At 46.2% G+C, this 23,128-nt stretch overlaps 1 protein-coding gene across 5 annotated transcripts in view; it reads right to left on the bottom strand.

Annotated features, from left to right (window-relative positions):
* The window catches only part of svila (supervillin a), a 46,658-nt gene extending 25,159 nt beyond the window's left edge, over positions 1-21,499 (bottom strand). For 2 of the 5 annotated variants that reach the window (XM_068709548.1, XM_068709549.1), the window contains exons 1-14: positions 20,443-21,499; positions 15,893-15,956; positions 14,600-14,691; positions 13,389-13,452; positions 12,998-13,140; positions 12,187-12,916; positions 9,014-9,097; positions 6,552-7,379; positions 5,910-6,077; positions 5,244-5,278; positions 3,181-3,245; positions 2,573-2,709; positions 1,652-1,747; positions 731-1,187 (exon numbers count right to left, since the gene is read on the bottom strand). In XM_068709548.1, the coding sequence (XP_068565649.1) occupies positions 731-1,187; positions 1,652-1,747; positions 2,573-2,709; positions 3,181-3,245; positions 5,244-5,278; positions 5,910-6,077; positions 6,552-7,379; positions 9,014-9,097; positions 12,187-12,916; positions 12,998-13,140; positions 13,389-13,452; positions 14,600-14,691; positions 15,893-15,956; positions 20,443-20,500 (3,021 nt within the window). In that variant the 5' untranslated portion in view covers positions 20,501-21,499. The remainder of the gene's footprint in view (positions 1-730; positions 1,188-1,651; positions 1,748-2,572; positions 2,710-3,180; positions 3,246-5,243; positions 5,279-5,909; positions 6,078-6,551; positions 7,380-9,013; positions 9,098-12,186; positions 12,917-12,997; positions 13,141-13,388; positions 13,453-14,599; positions 14,692-15,892; positions 15,957-20,442) is intronic. The other 3 variants (XM_068709550.1, XM_068709551.1, XM_068709552.1) reach the window with 2 other exon arrangements.
* Positions 21,500-23,128: the final 1,629 nt, after the last annotated feature.

Raw genomic sequence — 23,128 nt, 5'->3', positions numbered from 1 at the left:
GCGCCACACGGGGTGACATGCGCGGCCATTTCTGGGAAGCTGAGTCAGCCTCGGCGTGGCGACGGTTCAGAGGGAGCTTACTTGTAGAGGCTCTACGAGGCTGTCGAACAGCTCCTGTTCTCCCCCCACGTCTATGTCTGAAGGCTCCTGGAGCAGAAACACGCACATGCTGAAGAGTTCATGTGTTGTACAGACTGTGAAGCCCTCTAAGGAAATATGTGATTTTGAGCTAAATAAATGAAATTCATGCACTATTTTTTAACCAGCATCCTCGCTGGTTAAAACTCACTTTCTTGCTAACTAAATAAAAAACTTTGTTAAATGCATAACAATGCTGACAAAAACAGTGGTTTTACGGGGAGTTAAGAGGAAGAAATGATTTCTCTTGGGTTGCAGCTGCCTCCTCAACTCTCTGCTGGTTGCCTGACATTCTCACACTGACAACAAGACTTCAGACAGTTTGTGTACGGATTAAACAAATGTCAAGCTATTCCTTTAAAACAACATATTTGTAAGTGTGTAACATACAAATGACACTTTACAGCCAACAAAAAAATATGGTCATGTGTTGAAAGAACACCTCTGTTTTCTCAAACCTTACAATCTAAGGAAACATGAAAATGTTCTCATTAGAATAAAAAAGGTAAAGAGTTAGAATGACTTTAGTTTAAATGCAGACTTCCAGTGAAATATGGGCAGATATGACTGAATGATCCTGCTGCTCGCCCACCTGCTCCATATCTCCCAGCGTGATGGGCTGCGTCTGGTAGCGGGCGTTGGCCCTGCGCTGGCGCGTGTCCCCTCTGGTGCGGGTGACCCTGATGGGAGGCTGAGCCAGCCGGTTAAACAGCGCCATCTTTTCCGCCAAGCTGAGGGTGCTGAGGTCGGGCTCGTCCTGACCCTGACCCTGGTCCTTTCCCTCCACTGTGGACACCGGCTTAGAGACCTGGACCTCCTGGGTATCCTGCATCTGCTGGGCCTTCCGCGCCTGCTCCCGGGCGGCTGCGCTCTTCTCCTGGGTGGCAGCGCTCTGCTCCCGGGCGCCGGCTGCGCTCTGCTCCCGGGCGGCGGCTGCGCTCTGCTCCCGGGCGGCGGCGCTCTGCTGCCGGGCGGCGGCGCTCTGCTCCCGGGCGGCGGCCCTCTGCTGCCGGGCGGCGGCGGCGCTCTGCTGCGATGACGCCTGCAGGCTGAGGGCAGGGTGACACCAGAGAGACAAAGAGGAAGTAGAAAGGGGACACTTCTGGTGAGCATGGAAGGAGCTCATGCAAGCTAGCTGGTGGCATGCTACATGGCAGGCAGCGGTGTGGAGCCGTATGCATCCGATGACAATGACATCCAATAAACAAAGCTAAACATTTTTTAAAAAGGTGTTTTTTACACACGCATAGTGAGTCATGCCCACCACAAACACAACTATTAAAATAAAATCTAGTCTTTTTAGTATTATAATATTATAATAAGGAAACCATGTAGTTTCCTCCCATCACACAAGAGGGCACCAAAGCTCAAATAAACATTCCGCGTCAGAACACATCATTCCCATTCTGTGTGATGAACGCCACTCTGAAAAAGAACACTTGGTGTGTAAGCACTGTTCAGTCATCGTGTTAGTCGCACACTGTGGGTTGGCGTTCACATCCGTGCCATGTACCTGTACGGCGGGACGGTGCTGAAAACTAGGGTGGGGCTAGGGACGCGTGCTACAGCATTGTGAACGGTCACTGTGTGTGGCACGTGAGTGGGGACGCTAAGGGGACAAAGTCACACACACACACACACATACAGAGAGAGAGCGTGAGAGAGAGTGAGGTGACAGAGAAAACACAAATGAAACAGGAGGAACCAGATGACTTGCAACTAACGGATGTTCATTCAAGCTGAGGTAGAGGACTATAAAGCATGTTGAGGTTCAGAAAGATGGTCGGAGGCTTTAAACCACAATTTCATTGTCGCGAGTTTCAAAAGAAAGTTTGAATCGCGTCTAGATCAAAAAAATCTTGCTGCATCGAAGAGCTTGAAGAAGCAGGTTCACCCAAATACAGAAACAACATACCGCCTCACTTCCCCCGGGTCAAGTCTTGCCGTGCGGATAGTTTGGGTTTCATAGAGATATCAGAGTTGACTCACTGCACTGGAATATTACATTACAAAATGTACACAATTCTACCCAGAATCAGTGACCCTCGTAGACCCATTGTTGACCAGTTTCATAGGGACTGTTTGTGCTGTGTTAAGTTACAAAATGAGTCCAGAGCAATGGGAGCATTATTAAAGGTTCTCTATTCGATATTCAGAGCATTAATATGTCTTTGCTATGTAAAGGTACATCGGAGTAATGACTACCTGTGCAGAGAACGAGGTCACTCTCTTCATGCTTGTTGTAATCCGCGCATGTTAGCGTGGCCCACTAGCTAGCTTAAGGCCACCGCGCTGCAGTATGCTCATTCAAGAGCTGTTGCTCTTGAATTTTTCTACATTTTGCAGTTATTTATTAAACAAAATCCTGACATTCCAAACATGTCAAACAATTCCTTTGATTTAGCATTAAGCAAAGTAACTCGTTAAGACTCACGTGGCGGCTATGACTACTTCCTCAGTGGTGATTGGCTGAGTTCTGGACCGGTCTTGTGTCCGCCTTAGTCTCCTGTCCACCGCTGCGTTCCTGGACCGCTGTTTGGAAGCTCCGCCATCAATGCTCTTCTCCAACTCCTGAATGGAAACGTTGGGAGTAAACGCAAAAACTCATTCTAAATCACTGGAATATTTCACCAAACCTAAAGTCGAGCAGGATGATCTGGGAGAAGAGTTCATTCAATCGAAGAGAAAAGAAACATTGGCTTCAGACTCTTTGACAAGGGAGTGTTTGCTGTGAAAGTGAATTGGCTACTGAAGGACATCAAATAAGCAGTCATTAAAGACAGATTGAGTACATTAAAATGATATCTATTTTGCAGATATGGAGCGAAACGTGCGCCACTAAAATGCTTGTTCTCGGTGGAACGCCTGTGCTGAAACCAAATCTTATTTCCAGGTGTTCTTCTCTAAATCCCCACAGTAAAGGGAGGATGGAAGATAAAAGAAACATGTCAATGTTGGATTGGAAGCTCATTTCTCTGGTGTCTGGAACCAGCGTGTAATCCGTAGAAATCAGAGGACAAACGGGCGATAGTTGAAGCTCACCCTGAAGAGAGAGCGCTTGGCCGCTACGCTCAGCTTGGCTCGCTCATCTAGCTTCTCTTCATCAGCTACGGAGAGAGAGAGAGGACATAAAGACATTACAAACTTCGGTTACACTGCAGCATGTAGCGAACAGTAGAACACTGAAAAACCTTCTCCAGGTTTGTAACATTATAAAGACGGCATTTTTAATTCTCAGAGCTAACATTAGCCTGATAAGCTACCTAGCAGCTAGAAATGAAACGCCTGCTTTAGTCTACATCTGACCAAAAACAAGGAGCCATTTTATGAAATATGACTTGGAATTGTAAGTGGTAAATCTACCACCATCATCATTGTAATCTATACTGTGTCAGAACGGAAAACTTGCCAGGCATAGCACCAGTAACAAAGGGCATGCCACATGCAGCATTTTTTACGTTTTTATGAATAAAACCTGATTTTCAAGAAACTTAAAAATGGTGGAAAATGAATCGCGTCACATTTAAGGCCTAGATCAGGGATTCTCAGTGAATAGTTTTTCAAATTCATTCATTTAAAATGATCATGATATTTAAAAAACATTTTCAAATCGATAATACCTCGCAGATTATGCTGTCATCTAACAGATGTATCACTCTTATGCTATGTTCACACGACGAGCGACGAAAGCAACAAAACGGCCCTGTAGACGGCCGTCAGTCTTTTTAATACACGTCTCTGTGTTATTCTTGACTTTTATAAGACAATACAAGTGTAAAAATAGGCTACGTCAAATTATTCCAAGTGATATAATAACAAGTTATAATGTTCACCTTCATTGCTACTCAGCTACAGCGTTATCTGGGTTTAAAGCTGGGAGCAAAGATAAACCTGTGATGGTGTCATTGAGGAGACTTTGCAGAGCTGGACAGGTGTGAGAAGCAAGGCTGTGCGCGCACGCGCACGCGCACGCGCACACACACACACACACACACACACACACACACACACACACACACACACACACACACACACACACACACACACACACAGCAAGACATATGACACGACATCACCACACAACTATTCCCTTTGACTGACGCCGCAGAGCAGAGTTCTGCTGCCTGTGATTCTCCACGGAGAAAAAAGCGTCCCAGCTGAGTGTGTGCTTATAGGAAGCAGATGAGCTGGTTTCTGCTGAGCTGTTCTGCTACTGTGAGCAACAGTAACGACTCAATAAACCCCACTTCTAGATGTTGAGCTTGTTAAAAAAAAACTAAAAAACAAGAGAGATTTGAGTTATTTGGCCTCCGCCCTCGTGTCTACTCTTGAAGCTTTGACATAAAGCCTTTGGAAAATTACATTTTATTCATTCGTGGCCGCCGGCGGTAAGTGTGAAGCCCCAGATAATCATGTAGTTTTCATTGGCAGCTGTATACGTGGACTAGATATTGTTATGACAGATAACAGTGCCAGTCCCACACGGAAACCACTGCAAGTATGACTCAGAGCCGATTACAACTGAAACGGAAAGCAACCCAACTGAAACTTGATTAGATGCTTTCTTGCATCACCATGATCTCATCAACTGAGCCCATCCAAAGACAAAAGATCGATGGAATTCAATTTACTCAGAGAACTGTGGAGGTAGTTTTTGTTGGCATTGTAACCCACTGAAGAACCCTGAATACAGTGTAAATGTTTGATTTTGGTTGCATCCCCTCAAAAGTCAAAATTAAACCATGACACCGCTAGTCCTGCCAGGTAATCTAATTGGTCAAACACGTACAGCCATGATGGTAATTCCACTAAAGCTTGCCACGCTTAACCAATTACCTCACCAACACGTATATGTACAGAGGCTACAGTAGCTCACGGGTTTTACTGTATCATGCATTTTTTTTTTTTTAATAAGTTGGGAGCAATAAAACCTCCATAACCACGTACATCACAACAAACATGCATGCATGCATTCTGACGTGTAAATGAGTACATTATATTTCCTCTTACTGCTACAGATGTGTTCGGAAAATCACATTCTATTTTAAAAACCATCAAATCTTAGCTCAGACAAGTTATGGGGGGGGGGCAAAAAAAAGTCTTACCTTCAGAGGGAGCAAGATCTGAACTCGCACAGGACCTTTGAAAAAAGTGCACAAAGAAAAAGACAATCAGCAAAAAGTAGTCGTTTCCATGCAACGATGCGCAAGTCAGTAATATGAACGGGTGGTGAGTGGTTAGAGACGGGACAGAGAGAAAGAGAGTCGTCCTGGTTGGGACGGCGAGTGTTGGGAGAAGAAATGAAAAAAGGGGAACAAGTAAAGCAGACTAAGAATGGGAGAATTAGACGGCATTACTGAAGTCTGCTTGGTTCCACAGCCTCAGGGAGCGATTACCAACAAAAGGCCAATTCATGCTTCCTTGGTACGGTCACATGTGACGACCACTGCCAAGGTCCAATCAGAGGGACCTTTGGCCTTTAAGCTTCCCCGCTTGCTTATGTTGTTAGAGTGAAATCAAAGAGAACGGGAGTGTGTACATGTTGATCCAGCTCATGGTATTAATCTGATTATTGACTTACTACATACTATAAATGACTTATTGTACACACGTATTGTAAACTGCATGTACTCAATGACCAAAACCTGATAGGAATCAACATGTCTGTGCATACAAATCAGCATTATGTTCGGATTCCTTTGACATGCATGATGTTAGGGATATTTCCCAGCATTCTTCACTCTCAGCCATGCAGCAGTCCAGAGCAGTACCTATCGGTCTCCTGGCGCTCGGCAGAAGTGATGGGCTGCGTCCTAAACCTCTCTGAGGTCTTTCTACTCTCCCCGGGATAGACATACTGCCGGGGCCTGCGCCCCCTGTCCCTCTCCCCTCTCCACGGGGCCCCGTTGCCCGCGAGAACCACGTCCCTCGCAACCTCGCTGTAGGGGCCACCCGAGGACAGGGACCGACAGATAAGAGTACCAAAAGGAAAGAGAAAAATACAGGATGGTGAGGGAGCGATAGAGAGGGACTGGTAGCTTTTCAAAAGCAGAGGCTAGAATATTCAGCCACACCCCTGGTTTCTAAATATGCGATGCAAGACCATGCAGATTTATTAGCGGTTAACGCATGCACACATTCATTGGCCCATTGGTCAGTAACCTAACAAGTCAAACAGCCAAAAAGAACACAAAAGAAAACATTCATCATAGGAAGCTTAGTGTTAGGCGATTAATGCATGAATGCCATTTCTACAGATTAGAACGCTACGCTTTGATGTTGACTTCACACCAGCCTTAGTTGCCTGTTAGTCATTCAGCAGCCGGGCGACGTTGGTTAACAAGCATCAGTGGGAGTTCTACAGAAGCCGGCCAGGGAGTAGCGGCGGTGCAGCGTTTTACTTTGCCACCTACAGCTCGTTCCTGCGGCCGGTCGGAGGGGTGGTGGTGCTCTCCATGTAGGAGTGCCGGAGCTGGGCCACAGACACCCGGCTGTCCTGGTCACCCTCTCTGACCTCTCGGGGGTCGCGGGCGTGCTGCTGCGGGTTCCTCTGACTGAACCCTCGTGGATCCCCAGCATCTGACACCGAGCGGCTCGGGCCTGCGCCTGCATGCGCCTCTCTGGGCTGGATGTGGGTGGCGGCCACCCCTTTGTGGATATAGATGGCATTCTCCCGCTCTCTGGCCCTGCTCTCTGACGCTTGCAGGCCTCTGGAAGTATGCTCCGTTTCGTCCCACCTGGCTCTGCTTCTGTGTCTTCCTCTTACCGGTTCCTCCACCTCTGCCTCCCTTGCCAGACTCAGCGCCCTGGTCATCCCTTGCTCCTCTTCCCCCCTTCCTCTCCGTGGGTCCTCAGTGCTCCTCTCCCTGCGGCGGATCTCTGAGGGCAGCACTGCCTTCCTGCTCCTCAGGAGGCCCTCTGTCTTGACGTCCTCCGACTCCTCAGTATCATCTTCCAGTGGCTCTTGCTGCCCAGAACCGGACGTGGGACCGGATGCCATGGACAGGTAACTGGGGTAACCGCCAACTTCTTGACCTCCCGGCGGCCCAGGTCGGGTGAGCTGAGCCTGGGGGTGATGCTGGGGATGGGGGTAGACGTGATGGGGCCCAGGTGGATCTGCGTGGTGGTGTGTAGAGGGTTGGGTCTGGGCTCTGCGGTACACTGGCGCTTCTGTAACTTTTCCCAGCTCTGGGCTCTTCTGGCGGCCCTCCTCCCTGGCAAGTCTCTCCCTAACTCGGATTCTTCAGGGAAACAAAGGGCCGGTTAACATTTGTACTTCATGTTGAGACACAGCATATGCCTCTTAAAGGCATAAAGAGGACTTGGTCTGAGAGAAGGAGCAAACAAACAGAACTCCTACTCTAATGTTTGTAATTCTCTGCGTTTACACCCGTCAGCATGAAGGGAGGAGCCGACTCTTTCTCTGGTCTAGTATTAGGGCTGGGTACCTAACCACAACGTGTCCATAGAATCAGTTACCAAAAATGTACATTCAAAGCTCGGTCAGATTTACTTCCGTTTGCTCAAATAAATCTTAATCTTAAAATCAAGTTAAGTTCAAACTATTTCGGGTGCTTTATTTAGCAGAATTTTCTAGCAACAATAAATGTTGATGCACTGAGAAGTTGTGTTTGGGTAGATTTAAAGAAAATGTTCCTATTCCTAAAAAGTAAGGTATTGATTGTTTCTATTGTCGATTAGCGATGTGAATCTAGATTTTTGTTCCCTTTTTTCCACCAGTGTTAAATAAAGCATGAGTGGTTGGCCATGCCCTATATTAATAGTTTCAGAATAGGTTGGGCTACTTAGTAATGCCATAAATGTGCATGTGACTTGTATTATGTATCTCCTAGCACAATTTTGGGTCTGTATAGCCAAAGGTTTTCAACACAGGGTAAACGTCTGTACATAAACTCTTGTTGTTATTCTTTTCATTACTTCTATTTGAGAAAATCATGTTCTTAGTTTTGGGACAACAGTTCCCACTGGGGATGCTGAAATAGCCATTATCAATTCATATTTGTACATCCACGGGTACAGCACAGACCACCATCACTGGATTGGATGGGGAGGAAAACTTCCAAATGTGATGGAGTGGGAATATGCAAGATCTGAAGTTATGATTTAAAGGCGACAATAAATGTTACAGCTCTGATTGAAATGACTCAGATGTTAGAGCGGGTCGTTCTTTAAGAGTTTGCCATGCTACTGCTCCTGATGCTTATGGGTTAAACGCAGTGGATGAATTTCATGTATACATGTATGTGATGATAAAATGAAGTATATTGTAGCATCTTAACTGCTCAGACATTTTAAATGATACCCAGCCCTATTTGACACAGCACCTACCTCGCCTGATTCTTGATAAGAGAAGAGAAGTGAGTGGAAGATGCTAGCTGTAAACACAGCCCCCAAACAGATGAGCGGTCAGTATCACTCCAGGAAAATAACAACACTGCAACAAACACTACCCAGCGTTTTATCCTTCATTAATATGTTGATTATACATTTGTTGTCACTTGAGGATTAAACTGAACACAGCAACATGTGCACGGGAGATGAAGTTATGTTCCGAAGCAGAGGGATCAGGAGTTTGTGGCAATGGGGATGACGGCGCTCAAAGCAGAGGTTCTTAAACATTAGTGTCTTCTGATCAGCCCAGGACCCACACTGAGTCAATGAGATTTAACCCTACGAGAAGAGAAAAGGAAGGGTATGGTCCTGTAGGAAACGGTGCTGGGTTCTGTGCTGACCTACGGTTTAAGAAGCGCTGCTCGCACAGCAAGGGTTGATGGGTTTTGGTAAGTCCAGCAGAATGGGAACACGGCAACATGGCAGGTGATATTGGGGTGAGACACGACCGGCCTGGGAGTACCTCGAGGGCCAGTTGATGAGGGAATGGGTGTCGCCCTCAGCATCAGTCTGGAGGAACCAATCAGTGCTCAGTTTCGCCCTCGCACTGTTCCAAATGGAAACCCGGTGGGAGACAAGCGAATGAGTGGGTGGGTAAAAGTCTCGGTTCAGTAGTCAGCCTTTTGTTTTTTCTTGGAGTGTGCACATATACAGACACGCCACCACATTACACACACCACTGATTTCCCGTTGAGCGTAACCAGAGTGAGAATGGGTTTGGACACCAGCAGGATCCTGCTAAGAATACAAGTCCAACTCCCCAGTGAGACGTTTCATTGGTATTGTGGTTTTGGGTAAGGCATCACACGCCATATAATATGACCAATAAATCTCCTGTTTAATGTTTGTTAAATGACCAGGAAAGAAAAACACACTTTGCTTATATTATATCAGATTTGGCCACAGACTGCATTTATGTTATGTGGAAAAATCCATGTTATCAATGCATCACTGTATCAGGAGAGAAGGAGTGTGTAAGTGAAGCAGCTATTCAGAGGAAACTAAACGTTTCCTTTTAATACTACTAGGACCGGAATTTAAGCAGAAAAACAGGAGAATCAGAACAAGATTCTGGGTCTGATGGGAGTGTAATTAAATAAGAGTAGAAAGATGCCTATTGCAGAGGCTTCCGAGGGTCCGCTTGGTTCTGAGGAACTGAGACCTGAACCCGAGTTGGTAATCTCACAAATTATACCCAGTCTAATGAGGTCAGGTAGAGTCGTGTTCTACTTACCATTACTGCCACGGGTCTGTGTGGCAATATGTCTCAGAGCGCACCGAGTACCAGCTCTGCTCACCTGGTGCACCATCAGGACAAATGGTTAAGAAGCAGTCCAAATACTGTGACTGCAACGTCCTGGATTTAATGCTACAGTTTCTCTCTCTCTCTCTCTCTCTCTCTCTCTCTCTCTCTCGTTTTTTTTTTTTAAACTCACTCTTTATAAACTCGTTGGCTTGAATGTCTATTATCTATTCAGTTTCCTCTCCCCGTGTCTTACGGCAGCTCATTTAGTTTTGTTCCAGACTCTGGAGACAGCCTGCCAGAACTCTGAGCAATCCAAAAAATACTTTTCCACTACAAATGAACCGAATCGTGGTTGGGTTCGATCTGGACCGAGACCACCTCTTTTTGTCGGCCCAAAGTTCGGCTGTCAGGCCCGGACAGTGTTCAGTTGGAGGTTTCACACCCGTAATTTTGGTTCAAACCAAACTGAAAAGTCCCGACCAAACGAGATATGAAAGGTATGAAAGGGGCCCTTAAGACACCCCCAGGAGAAATGGGCAACATTGATGATTGACAGCATCTTAAAACAGCAGTTTAACTGTGCCCAGTAAAACAGACAGTCTCCAAGGGGTTAAAAAAAGAAAAAAAGGATGACCTTTGTTCATAACATTTTACTACCAAGTCCTAAAATGTAACCATTCATTTTGACCCACAGATTCCCTGGGAAAGGGTAGAGGAGACGCTCTCCTATGTGCTTCTCTCCCGTCAGGCCTCCCTGGTCTTGATCAAGCCCAGCTGTGGGTCACAGTTCTGACCGTGGAGTCACACTGTGTCGCCCAGTAACTCAACACCCTCCCTGCATCGCACACGCGCACACACACACACACACACACACACACACACACACACACACACACACACACACACAGTGTTGAAACCTGAGAGAGGGATTTAGGAGCAGCGAGAGGAAGCGATGGGATAGGGAATGACCGCGTATGGTCGGGTGTAGAATCATCTTCATCTCTTCGTTAGCAACACAAACTGAAAGGTCAAACCTGGTCGAGACCTGGGCTGGGCCAGCTGGTTCTTACATCACAGATGAGGAGTGTGCTGATGCTATCTGTACTATCAGTACACTATCACAACACTCTGCAGCAGCAATGAATCCATCTGCTGCAGATTAAAACACGAGTACTTTTAAAGACTGACCTCTAGGAAAAGGAACACTGAGGTCTTTAAAATCAGATGATAAAGTGCTGATAGAGTGCTTTTCTGTTGGGAAAAGCCAACGCTAGAAGAATAAACCCCCGTCTGATTTAGTGAGCACTGGAGCTGCTTATCAGAATCGGCTAGAACAATTAATGGGTAATTCCAGTCCACAGGAAACTGTGTGTGTCAGGGCTGGGGTAGGCCAACTAGTGTGTAACAGGGGCCCAAATGTAACTATGGGCCCCTGTGCGTCCCTGAACTGTGGGCCCCCTTGAGTCTGGTATATCACCAAACAAATGCAGGCAATCAAGTTACCATGAATACAATCTTGAGCCCTCGGGGGCCCCTGAGGGTCTCGGGGCTCAGGGCAGCTTGCCCGCTTGGTAATCCAGCCTTGGTGCAAGCACAGCTACTACAAATACAGCACAGTGCAACAAGTTGAACCACAAAAATCAGTCAACGTCAATGGTTATTAACAGCTGATGGTAACCATTCGTTCATCTCAAGTTGTGATAAACTGGAACTTTCCTTTAAGGAAGCAGCTGGTGCTTTTATCAGCATTGGTGAACTGGTAAAAGAGAGTCCGTTATCTTTAAGAAAGTGGGATCAGCCACAGAGCCAGAGGCTTACTTTATCTGAACAACCTCAGAAATGGCTCTTCCTAACAAAACAGCAACATGTTGGCCAATGAGAGTTTCTTTGGGAATTAATTGGCTTTTCTCAACAGATACACTTGAAATGTCTGGAATAAAAACACAACACCAACAAATATTTTGTATGTCTGCCTGGTATATTTTACAAGGCCAGCTCTGGGTCTCAAAGATTGTTCCAGAACAAGCTCAGGTTGCCTGACCCGGAATGAAACCACAAGACGACGTTGGACATGTGTGGCTAAGAGGGACAGAGACAGAGATGGAGAGGAGGGAAAGTCACAGCGCCTATCTATTAAAGAGAAAGGTACCGCAGAGTTCTGGCCCACATGGAAAACATTGAACCCTGTGTATGTGGATTTGAAGGGGAACTGGGTTCTGGACCCTAGAGGGGGGAACGGTCTGCTAATGAGATATCAAACACAGAGCATAGGCCAATTCACAGAATAATATCTACTCTGGTTCATAAATTGTGAAACAAGCACAATAACCTACTTTAGACATAAACAGGGATCAAAGACGATAAGGGTAAAACGTGATCAGACCACTCACCCCTGTCTGCTGAGGATGTTGTGGGCCTGCTGCTCGATGAATAGGTCCCCAGGAGACACCCCGTGCTTAGGTGAGGAGAGGGAAAGGTGCCGGCTCAGCTTGGGTGAACTGGGTGGCATCCCTGTGACAGAGAAGTCCTTGGCAGGAACCCTGGCAGCCGACGACAACGATGTCACGTCCATGTATGAGGAAGAGGACGGAGGCTCGGGCGGAGCAGCTCTGCGTTGATTCTCCAGGTTCATCAGCCTCTCCCTCTCCGTAAAGGAGTCCACCCTGGTCCGACCCATCCCGTGACCCGGGTCGGGGTGGCCGTGCTGTGGTGCCGAGCGTCCCGCCCTCGGGCTGGTGGCGGAGGTGCCGGTGTAAGAGCTCAGGGCGATGTCCCGCCCGTCCTCCCCCACCGACTCCCCTCGGATTCGCCTCTCTGAGCCTTCCGAATCCTTCCGGGCGCGGGTGTGGCGCGGGGGTTGGTCCGAGTCCGGCTCCTGATCTAAAGAGATCCCGTAGCGCTCGGCCAGCTGCCTACGCCGCTCCGCCTTGTAGCGGGCGATGCGTTCAGCCTTGGACTCGAGCTCAGGGGCACCGGTGGTGGAGGCCGAAGTGTAGACAGGCTCCGTGTGGATGGAGGACTGAGGGTCAGGTCTGCAGGGAGCTCTGGACTGTCGCTCCGGAGCCGCCAGCTGCATTTCTGGGCATTCAAATCCCTCTATGCCATACCGCTGGACTGTAACTAGGAGGCACGAAGAGAACACGAGTCAGCTATCCCCATAGAAGCACAAACAAAAGAGTCAAGGTGCTGCACCTGTCTCACCACCAAAGGGCTCACAGGGATCAGAGGCCCGTGTGTATCGTGGCGTGTCCTCCTCCAGAAGCCGGTTGGCCACCAAACTCGGCAGCAGAGACGGATGCACCTCACCCTCTATGCCCTCCATCCGCCGAGCTATACGTTCCTTTCTGCACACGCGCACACGCACACGCACGCACGCACGCACGCACACACACACACACACACACACACACACACACACACACACACACACACACACACACACACACACACACACACACACACACACACACACACACACACACAGAGAGAGAGAGGAAGCAGTAGTCACCCTGAGACGTGTAATTATCCCCACAACATTGTCATTATCAGAAACTCTAGCAGCCATTTTATACACTCATCACCAGCTTCTCACCTGTTCATTTCCCAGTCACTTGTGCTCGTGGTAATGCCTTCAAATCGTTTCCTCAATTCAGAGACTAAAGAGAGAATAAAGAAACACAATACTGTTATGGCTCAATAAAAAGGAAAACATCCGTCTTAGCAGTGCCATCCAAACCAAACTGTTCCTGAAGACAGCTACGGGTATTTACTGGTTACATTTGGACTGCAGACGTTTTGTTTGCAATGTTCCTAATAGAAGCTATGTTGTCTGTTATTTACTTACTTTCAAAAAGTTTTAAGAAAAAGGTATCCAAACAGTAACTAAAACACAAAGACAGCTTTTCTTGATTTAGTTTTTTCTTGTCAGAAACACAATTTTGAGTGGAAACCCACTCAATGAATCGGAACAGAATATGAGCAGCAGAAAATAACATTTGTAATGCTTATTAAAAGAGGTCATGATCCACAACTATTAACTTGAAAAGCTTTAAGTGGCTGTACTTAATATTTTCATGTAAATAATTGATGAAATCATTTACAGAGTCGACAAAACCAATTGTAGGGATTTTACCAGACAGAGTTCCATTGTGACCTGGGGTCAAGTTACTTATGGCATTAATGGTAAAAAGCTACTGCTAATCCAGTGATGTATGTTATCTAAACCGGCTAACAACGAGAAGTTGGCGATGTTACCTGAATGTTTTGTACATTTGTCTTTGATATTAAGAAAAAAGCAAGTTTCATTGGAGAATATGAGATTAGTGAATTCTGGTATTAATAATGCCAAAACAAAACCAGCTTTTGGAACCAAACCCCTATTATCTGAAGTCTTCCTTTAAAAGTTAAAAACTATAGAAGTTTCACGACTGACTGCCGTTTTTCATCTGATCCATAGCATGCGGTCTACTTTACAATTTCACATCCAAAGACTCTTTTTTATTGCCAAAATCAGGATGACAGCTCATCAAACTAATATTTCACCATTGAGGAGGACTTAACACACTTACACTTGGACCATCTCTCTTCATTGGGAGTAAATGGGGCCAGTCAAGTGCAGCGTTTTATGTTGTACAATATGTGAGGACTGTACTTGTAGAAAAACTGGTTCGAGACAAATCTTGTCCTGACTCCACCTGGCAAAGAGGCTGCTGTTGCACAACAGTGATTTTCAAAAACCCTGGGAAAGTTGATATTGTGAGGGCAATGTTCAAACAGGCAGAAACAATAAAAATCCTTACTCACCTTTGGGGAGATTGACCAAGAGACTAACATCTATATCCTTGGTGCTTTTAGTCGGGTCGTCTTTTTCGTCGAGGGAGAATTCTTTCTGGAAGCTGAGGGGTGCAGGAAAAATACAAACGTGTTATTGAAACAGGGCTGAGCTGTGGGGAACTGCGGGGTTTGTTTATAGACCGACAGTGGAAGCAGTTGTGAGGGGCTCAACTGCAGGAATCTGAATTGGATCAGAACAGTACGTCCAAATCATTAAAAAAAAACATGTTGATGAAAGCAGGGCCTGTTTGAATGAGGTTCAAGAATCTAGTCGATCAGACAATGGGTTATGGATAAAGCTACAAAAATGCAAACCCAATCATCTAAATACAATTTAGATTTCAACCTGTACATTTCATCAAGTCACAAAATCCACAAATATTGAATTCACACATATACACTGCAAATGTCTCAGAAACACACTCAAGTCATTTATGGATAGGATTCAAAACCGCAAAGTCACAATGCAGCTGTAACAGAACCGGCAGTGGATTGCTTATGTGAGGAAACCGCCAAGAATTGGGGAAAACATGACTTTGCGGTTCTGTCCGTTCCAGGGACCACAGAGTTGTGAACACACTGGTAAACAAAGACATTACAGATCATTTTCTATCATAACAGCATCTGTTTCCATGACTGAAATCTCCCAACATCTCATTCCTACAGGCACAATGTTTCCCAGGGACTCGCACACACGCGCACGCGCACACGCACACGCACACACACACACACACACACACACACACACACACACACACACACACACACACACACACACACGGTGCCACCGGGCCTGATGTCCTCCTCGCTGCCGTAAAGGAAACTCTTTTGTAAATGGTGTAGACCTGGTAGTGTACCGGAGTTTTGTGGTTTTTTTTTTACAGTATGCAAAATGAGACATGTAGAATTAAATGTTTTTGATGGAAGATCACAATTTTAAAGCTTCTTTTTGGCTGCTTGTTCTTGCCGGAAGCGTTCGTCACACATGATGTGTTCGAGGACTGTCTGAAAGATGATGATTTTTACAGCTTCTGGCTACGATTAACGGTGTAGTTTTGGCGATTGTTTAAAGACAACATGCTTTTCAATCCCGCTGGCGGGTTTTGGGGATCAGAGAGTCAATGCTTTAACGTGATTATTGATATCAAACATCTTACACGGACCAAGGTTTTTATTCACTTGGTCTTAAACAAGGTGATCCAACACAAAAATTAAATGAAATCCCGATGAGACTGGATAACAACACATTTTAGCATATCTTACCTCAAAGCTCTTTTCTGCAGCAATCTGGGGTTGCTGAGTTTAATGGGGGTCTCACTCCCGAGTCCTGTGGACAGAAGAGAAGAGTGCAGCATTTAGTAACGTCACAATGCTCATTCATTTCAATTCGGAACAGCAGAACCTCCGGTTTTAGCTTTTAATGAGCACAAACACGTTGCAAGGTGAACAAGGCCAAGGGCAAAAAAACACATTAAGTGGACTTCCGCGGAGAAAACGAGTGATGCCTGCCTGACTGAATACATCAAATAATAAGTGAACTGTGTAGTATCGGCCTATGTGGATAGAGAGGTGACTTGAGACACTGAGGCAGAGACAGGCGCTGGAAAGTCTGATCACACGTCAAGGTTGCAGTGCCGCTGGGACGATGCCAGGAGGGGCCGAGACGCATCAATGTCACTGGGCGCCACTTTCATACCCGACGTGAATACAGATGGGGGACAGCAGGAAGAGACGGTGAGAACCATATTGTCCAAATCCCCTGAAAGTCTGTTGTCTATTGGAATAATGTCCCAAAGTCCACCTGCCTCGAGAGAAAAAGAGCCTTGTTACAAAAAAGGGGCATTAGTTGGTTTTTAGACATCATAAACACAAAATCCTTGTGAGTGATTCGAGTTCTGCAGAACATCCCTTAAAGGAATGTCTGCTTCAGTTATTGACTTCAGACCTCAAAACGTGTGGTTTTGGCTGCCCTCGGACCTCGGAGTAGCCAGAGCCCCGTAAATTCGGGACAAACATGTGGTCCCACTTCCATCCCCTCCGAGTTCACCTCAGGGCCGCCTGACTCTCCCACCGCTCCACCCAGAAAGCCCCTAACCTCTCCAGATCTGTTGGTCCTCATTAAGGATGTTTGGGTTGATGCCTTAAATCCCTCCTACTTAAGCAAAACATCATTTGAGAAGAACGACGGATTATTTGGAGAGGGCGGTGTGCCTTGTGTTTGTGTTTGGGGAGGGTCCGGTATTGTTTCAGCTGGGGGGGGGGGGGGGGCTGGTGAAAACACGACTCATTCCTCGCAAGCCTTGAATGATGATCATGGTTAACTGAGCAATTTGTGTTTTCTTTTGAAAATGGTTAGGTTGATGAAGTTCATATCTCTTTACATTTCGGTAAACTATTTAATCGTCCTAGCTGTCACGTTTTGCACTGTAACCATGGACGTACAGAAAACAACAAAATGGGTCACTTTTGATACAGATGATACCATTTTAAGATGATTACAAAGCAAGATCTTAGTTATACAAGGAGCATACTTTTTGTATTATTTCTAAAGATTTAGAAATAAGATTTATGGACATTCATCTTATATTGACATCTTATATAAAATCACTGGAAAGCAGAAGTCGTGCTGATTCTGGCAGATTAGTGCAAAGTTTTGAAGCTGTCAGTCTGGTTCAAGTACAAAAAGGATTTTTCATATTTTTGGCCATTATGATCATTAATCATGGTGTCATTTGATTCGCCCTCTCAAGTGACGTAGTAGCAAATATAATGATATGATTCTTGTAATCCAAGTTACAAAAATAAAATGATGAAGTTCCCACACATCATAAATGAAGTATCCAGTTGCGGATGAATTGTTTGCTACTACAGGACTTCTCATGGGATTACTCTCTCTGTTTACTTCTGCTCTGACTTAAGGTGCATGTTTGAAATGATTTCTGTTAAAACCCTGCAGGAGGCTCACACTCTTTGCCCCGACCAAAATGAGCGCGTTTCCCAGCTCTCTATAAGGCAGGTGTTGGCACAATGTTGACCGATAGTGATAAAGGTAAAAAACGTTGGTTGACAAACACCAGAATATCCCTTCAAGTTACAGTGTGAACCAAAACCAGATGCCACAGTGACGGTTAATGAACTGCTAGTGTGAAAATAAGAAAAGAATTTGTCCCTCCGGGGCTATTGTCACGTCGAACATATAGAGTTCCCTGCCCTCATACCCCCCCCCCCCCCCCCCCCCCCCCCCAAGAGCCTCAAAGCATTCGTCATTCCAGACGCAGACAACAAAAAAAACCTCCACAATGATCACACATGTGGCAGGGCCTTTGATGCCGGCTGTAATCTACAGAAACACTATGGGCCGCTGTAGCCGGGAGGAAGCGCAGCAGGAATTCCTCCGCACAGCGCCCCGTGCCTGTTGATGAGGCCGTAAAAAGCAGCGTGACACTGATAAAGCATGGGGGATAAAAAAGGTTTCATGATTCACTGAGTGTCAGTCAGGCTCTGAGGTGTGGAGAGGTTTATGTGAAGGTATCAAAAGGTGTAAGAATGTCAAAAAAAAGACTGTTTCACACCGTACCGTGGATGTCAATCAAACAGCAATGCTCACTCCATCATCCACACAAAACACACCCAGTGTGGTAACCAAAGAGGCATCGGGGGGGCTGAGCATGTGTCCAAGTAGAGAGGCGAGATTAACTTGGATTCCTGGGATTACAGCGAGCCCTGAAGGAAATGTGTCACACTTTAAAACTGTCTGCATTACATCACACTGCATGGGCACGAGTGTGCCTGCATGTTTCAGTCTTAACAATCAAATAACTGTTATCTACCCAAGATCTTCCTCATTGTCAGTGTTTTGGTACATACAAGTTTAATGAAGACTAAAGATGAAACACCAAAGTATGGTTTACATTTTGTACTACCTTGTCATTTGCAAGTGCCTTCATCATTTCAAGTGCTGATTGTAAAGAGAAACGTTACCCCCCCCCCCACCTCATCCCCAACAGTTGCCCACCTACTCTGCCTTCACCGTGTTGAGCTAAAGCCTCACTGAGGGAGGCTTAAGAAGTAAGGCATTAAAAAAAACAAAAAACAGATGGAGAATCAGAAATTAGGTGAGGCTGTGGCTGCAAACGGTAGGTTTAACAAAGGGATGTGCCGATAAGCCAATTATGTCTTTAACGCTAATAACAATGAGTTGGCCACACAAGCAGCTCGGTCTCACGTTTGAAGGCTTCAAACTGTGGACCACCTGCTGTGGATTCCCAGACGGTTTGGAGGCCAGATCTCAGCACTCTGTTCTCCCTCCGAAAATATTACAGAGAATGGTGGGGATGAGAGGCACCGTGACTATTGTACAATGGGGCTGGATAATGTGATAAAGTACCTAAATGGTCAAATGTAAACACAACATATAAACATGATACTTCCCGTCTTATGCCGACTCATGTTTGTTCTGATTACAGTCTGACAGGACTTCTGTGTTGATGCCCAGTCACAACACAAAATGGCACAGCAAAATTAATCTGCACGTTTTCACAAAATATGTGGTCGTAGAAGCTTGGTGTCGTAGTATCTGCTAGGGCTGCCCACTCGAAGTCCATTAGTCGACCAACTGGTACATTTTTGGTCTCAGTCGATTTCATTTGTCAAATAGTGTTTTTTTCATGAATAGTCAAACAGTCACTTCCCTTCATGATCGCACAAAATTATTATGGTGACGGCCAAAAACCAAGATGGCGAGAAACTCAGTTTTACAGATCTGTCGACTAAATCAATTAATCAATTAGCCAACAAAATTAGTTAGTGGACAGCCTAAGTGACAGTATACTGTAGTTGGCGAACTGCTAGCTATAAATATGCTAGCATAGAACATGCTAACGCTCGTCAGAACCTATAGCTTTCCAACCTTTTGATATTCTCTGCACCGAGCTGTTCTCTAACCAGGATTGCTGCAAACTAGCTAGCTTTCTAACTGCTAAAAGCTCGTTAACAACTCGCTAGCTAACGTCAATCTACAATTTATTCAAGCGACACATCGGTTCTGCAAATTATTCTCTCATTCCTGTCTTAAACTGCACAGCGGTTTGTACTCAGAGTAGGTTAATTAGAAGTGGACGGAGCAACACGGCTAATAAGCTACAATAAGTTCAGCGTTTTGGACCCTCTGTTCCCTCAGAAGGTCAGCGCTCGGTCAAGATGGCTTGCTGCTGGTCAACCGCCCAAATTTGAAAGTCAAAGATCACCAAAGTTAAACTATGCCAAAAGGAAAAAAATAAATGTACTTTCATTGAAATCCATCAAATGATAAATGTTGCCATTTAAAATGCCGATGACACTTGGTCCTTTGACTTTGGGCTGACTGGCTGGTTAGATATCATTGGAGGTTTAGTTATTTGGCATTCAGACAATTCATGTATTTTATAATAGTGATGAGAATAAATATAGGTTGATAAAAGATTCAGAATGTAAATCTGGTTTGTTATCCAGCCACAGTGGTAAAACCTAATAATACAATCATGCACGCATGAGTCCAATTGGCTGTGAAGCCTAGAAATAGCTTCTTCTCTAGAACAGCCCCCGGAGTCCCTTATCTCTGCTACGTAGTGTCCTTGGAGGCTACAGCTGCAGTGCAAAGGACAGCTGGCTAGAAGGCAGGACAGTGAGCAGAGAGGAAGGGAGTCTGCAGTTTGTTGCCTGCCAACTTCAGAGCACAGATTCCCAGCTACGCAACCGGAGTAACCCTGTCCCGAGCGCTCAGCCTGAGCTCGCACATGCACCGAAGCTGCAGAGCCCCGAGTCTCTGCTCTTACCTTGGCTGCAAAACTTGACATGAGTCAGGTAATTCGAGATCCACGGGTTCCGATACATGTTGGCAACAAAGTCAGGGGAGAGGGAAAGACCAAAAAAAGAAGGAAAAGAGATAGAAAGAGAGAGAGGGAGAGAGAGTGAGGGAGAGGGAGAGGGTCAGCTGCCTAAGAGGTGATGCAGCTACAAAAGCAGTTTGTCAGTGTTCCGGGACAGATAGAGAGGGAGAGACAGAGGGGAGTCAGGTAGAGTTAGAGATAGAGGCATAGGAGGGAGGGAGGGAGGGAAAGAGCAGAGAGACACACAGAGAGAGAGAGAGAGAGAGAGAGAGAGAGAGAGAGAGAGAGAGAGAGAGAGAGAGAGAGAGAGAGAGAGAGAGAGAGAGAGAGAGAGAGAGAGAGGTCCCAGCCGCAGTGTCGGTGCAAGTAAAGGTGGTCCTGGCAGGCAAACGGAGGAGTGGTGAAGCTGTGGCTGCAGCTCTTCTGAGATCCACTCCACCCCCCCACCGCTCCGGTTCCTCTAACTAGCCGCGCTAAGGGCTAACCAAGTGCCCACTACCACAACCTGGGGCTGAAAGCTGCTCAGCACGGGCTAAGCTCATTAGCCGAGGCAAGCAAATTAGGCCCCATCCCTTCGCTACAGATTGGAGCAAAGGGTCCCTGCGTGCTTCAGAATGAGCCTCGCAAGCACAGAGAAGAGGAGTATTTGTGTGTGCGAGTGAGAGAGAGAAAGAGACGGTTAGGAGTGTCCCGGGGAGAGCGCTGCCTTGCTTTTGGCTCGCGCACACAAGCGGGATGCCAAAGAAACCGGTGCATAGCGTCAGAAGAGGAGGGGAGAGAAGAGAGCGCACAGGCAAGGGTGGATGGGAGTGGAAAGAAAAAAAGAAAAAAAAGAAAAGAAAAGTGAGCAGGGGAAGAGCAGAAAGTTAAAATGACCCTCTCAGCCAGATGAGACATTCCAGTCGTCTCTCAGCGGGGACAAAATAAAAGGAACAGCATGCAGAGACTGAGAGGGGGGAGGGACAAACAGAGCAATGGTGAGACAAAGTTAGGGAAGAGAAAGACGGAGAGAGCATGTAAACAGTCATGAGAGATGGCGAACGCTTTATGTCCACTTGGGTGTAATGCCATCATTGCGCTCAACGCAGCGGTTCTTCCTCGAGCAGTTGAACAGAGGCCCAAGGGGAGCCGGTGAGGTTGATTTATTGACAGTCCCACGATTCTCCTTTTTACGCTCTCATCAGAAGCGTCTCAAAGCACACACAAACTCATACTGCAAGTCACGGTGTGCGTTTGTTTTAGTGCGATTACGCTGTGAGCGAACGCCAAGACAAAGGCACTCGTCACCTATGCATCAATGTGACGATGACGTGCTTATCGTTGTGCCGAGGGGGGCTTGGCACGGGCGCCGAGCCGAGCGTCGCTTTACAGACGCTGCTCGGAGAGAAAAAATAAAACAGTGAGCGGCGTGTTATCTTTCTGCAGCACACAGGGCAGAAAGCTGTCACCGCCGAGCATGTGGGGCGTCCACACAAAGCAGGTCTACTGCATGGAAGTGGTCGCAGACAGGGAAGCCTGAGAACGCCATTCCCCCCCGTGAAGAGATTCTCAGAAAAGCACGGATCTCAGTGCATTTCTTCCAAACTTCTGTAAATGTAAGCCAGGCTGTCACACCGTCACAGACCAGGCTTTTCACATCGTAACATTCGTCGAAACCACGTAAACGGGCCAAAAAAGGGCCGCACAGGTGTGTCGAGACGACGCCCGACCGACTGTAGAGCTGAGACGTTTGGACCCTTCTCTGAGATGAGCTCATCTGGCTCAGCTTGTGACACACACACACACACACACACACACACACACACACACACACACACACACACACACACACACACACACACACACACACACACACACACACACACACACACACACACACACACAATCACAAACATGTCAATTCACACTGGGGTTGGGGGGATGGGGAGAGCGTTACCTGCACACAACTATTAAACTCTGGTATTTTCAGCACAGGTCGTCAGGAGTAAGACGGACTGTAATTCATCAAACGTACTGCCAGTCTGACAGCAGCTGTTCCATAAAGTAATGAGATAATAAAGTAAAAAGCATTTTGAATTTATCTGGGGGTGAATGCAAGTCGGAGTAGTTTTCAACGGAAACAAGTAACAGTTTAACTGCTTTCAGTTCACTAGTTTGAGCGATCACATTCAACTGCCTCCAAGGTTTAAACTCAACTAATGTTCCGAGATGTTAGTTTCCCAATAGATCCGCATTTTCTTTTAATCAAGATTAACATTTTATTACCTTTTCTTCTGCTGTCACTGCTTACGGTACAAACCAACTGACTGTTTACACGGCACATCTCTTCGTTTAGGGTGCTACATGACGACTCAGCTGTTTACAGAGCTTAAACCTATGACTAAAACTTCACACGCTTTCAGCGACTACGCTCTTTTCAAAGCTCAAGGGGCCGGTATACTCGGGGCCTGGACTTCTAAACATTTAAATGCACCATCTTCTCTGTTACTTGTAACAGTAATTCTGTTCATTACTTAACACATACTAATCTAATAAGATGTTTTTATTATTTATTATCTGCCCTCAAGCAGATACCGTTTTCAAGAGAAAGCAGAGTCCATGAACATGTGACTTCTATTCTAACTACACCAGA

Source organism: Cebidichthys violaceus, unplaced genomic scaffold, assembly GCF_023349555.1.
Source record: "Cebidichthys violaceus isolate CVI_PGR_0920_01 unplaced genomic scaffold, fCebVio1.0.p SCAF_15, whole genome shotgun sequence".
Lineage (NCBI taxonomy): Eukaryota > Metazoa > Chordata > Actinopteri > Perciformes > Stichaeidae > Cebidichthys > Cebidichthys violaceus.
Note: the sequence above shows the minus strand (reverse complement) of the source record. Positions and strands in the feature narration are given on the sequence as shown.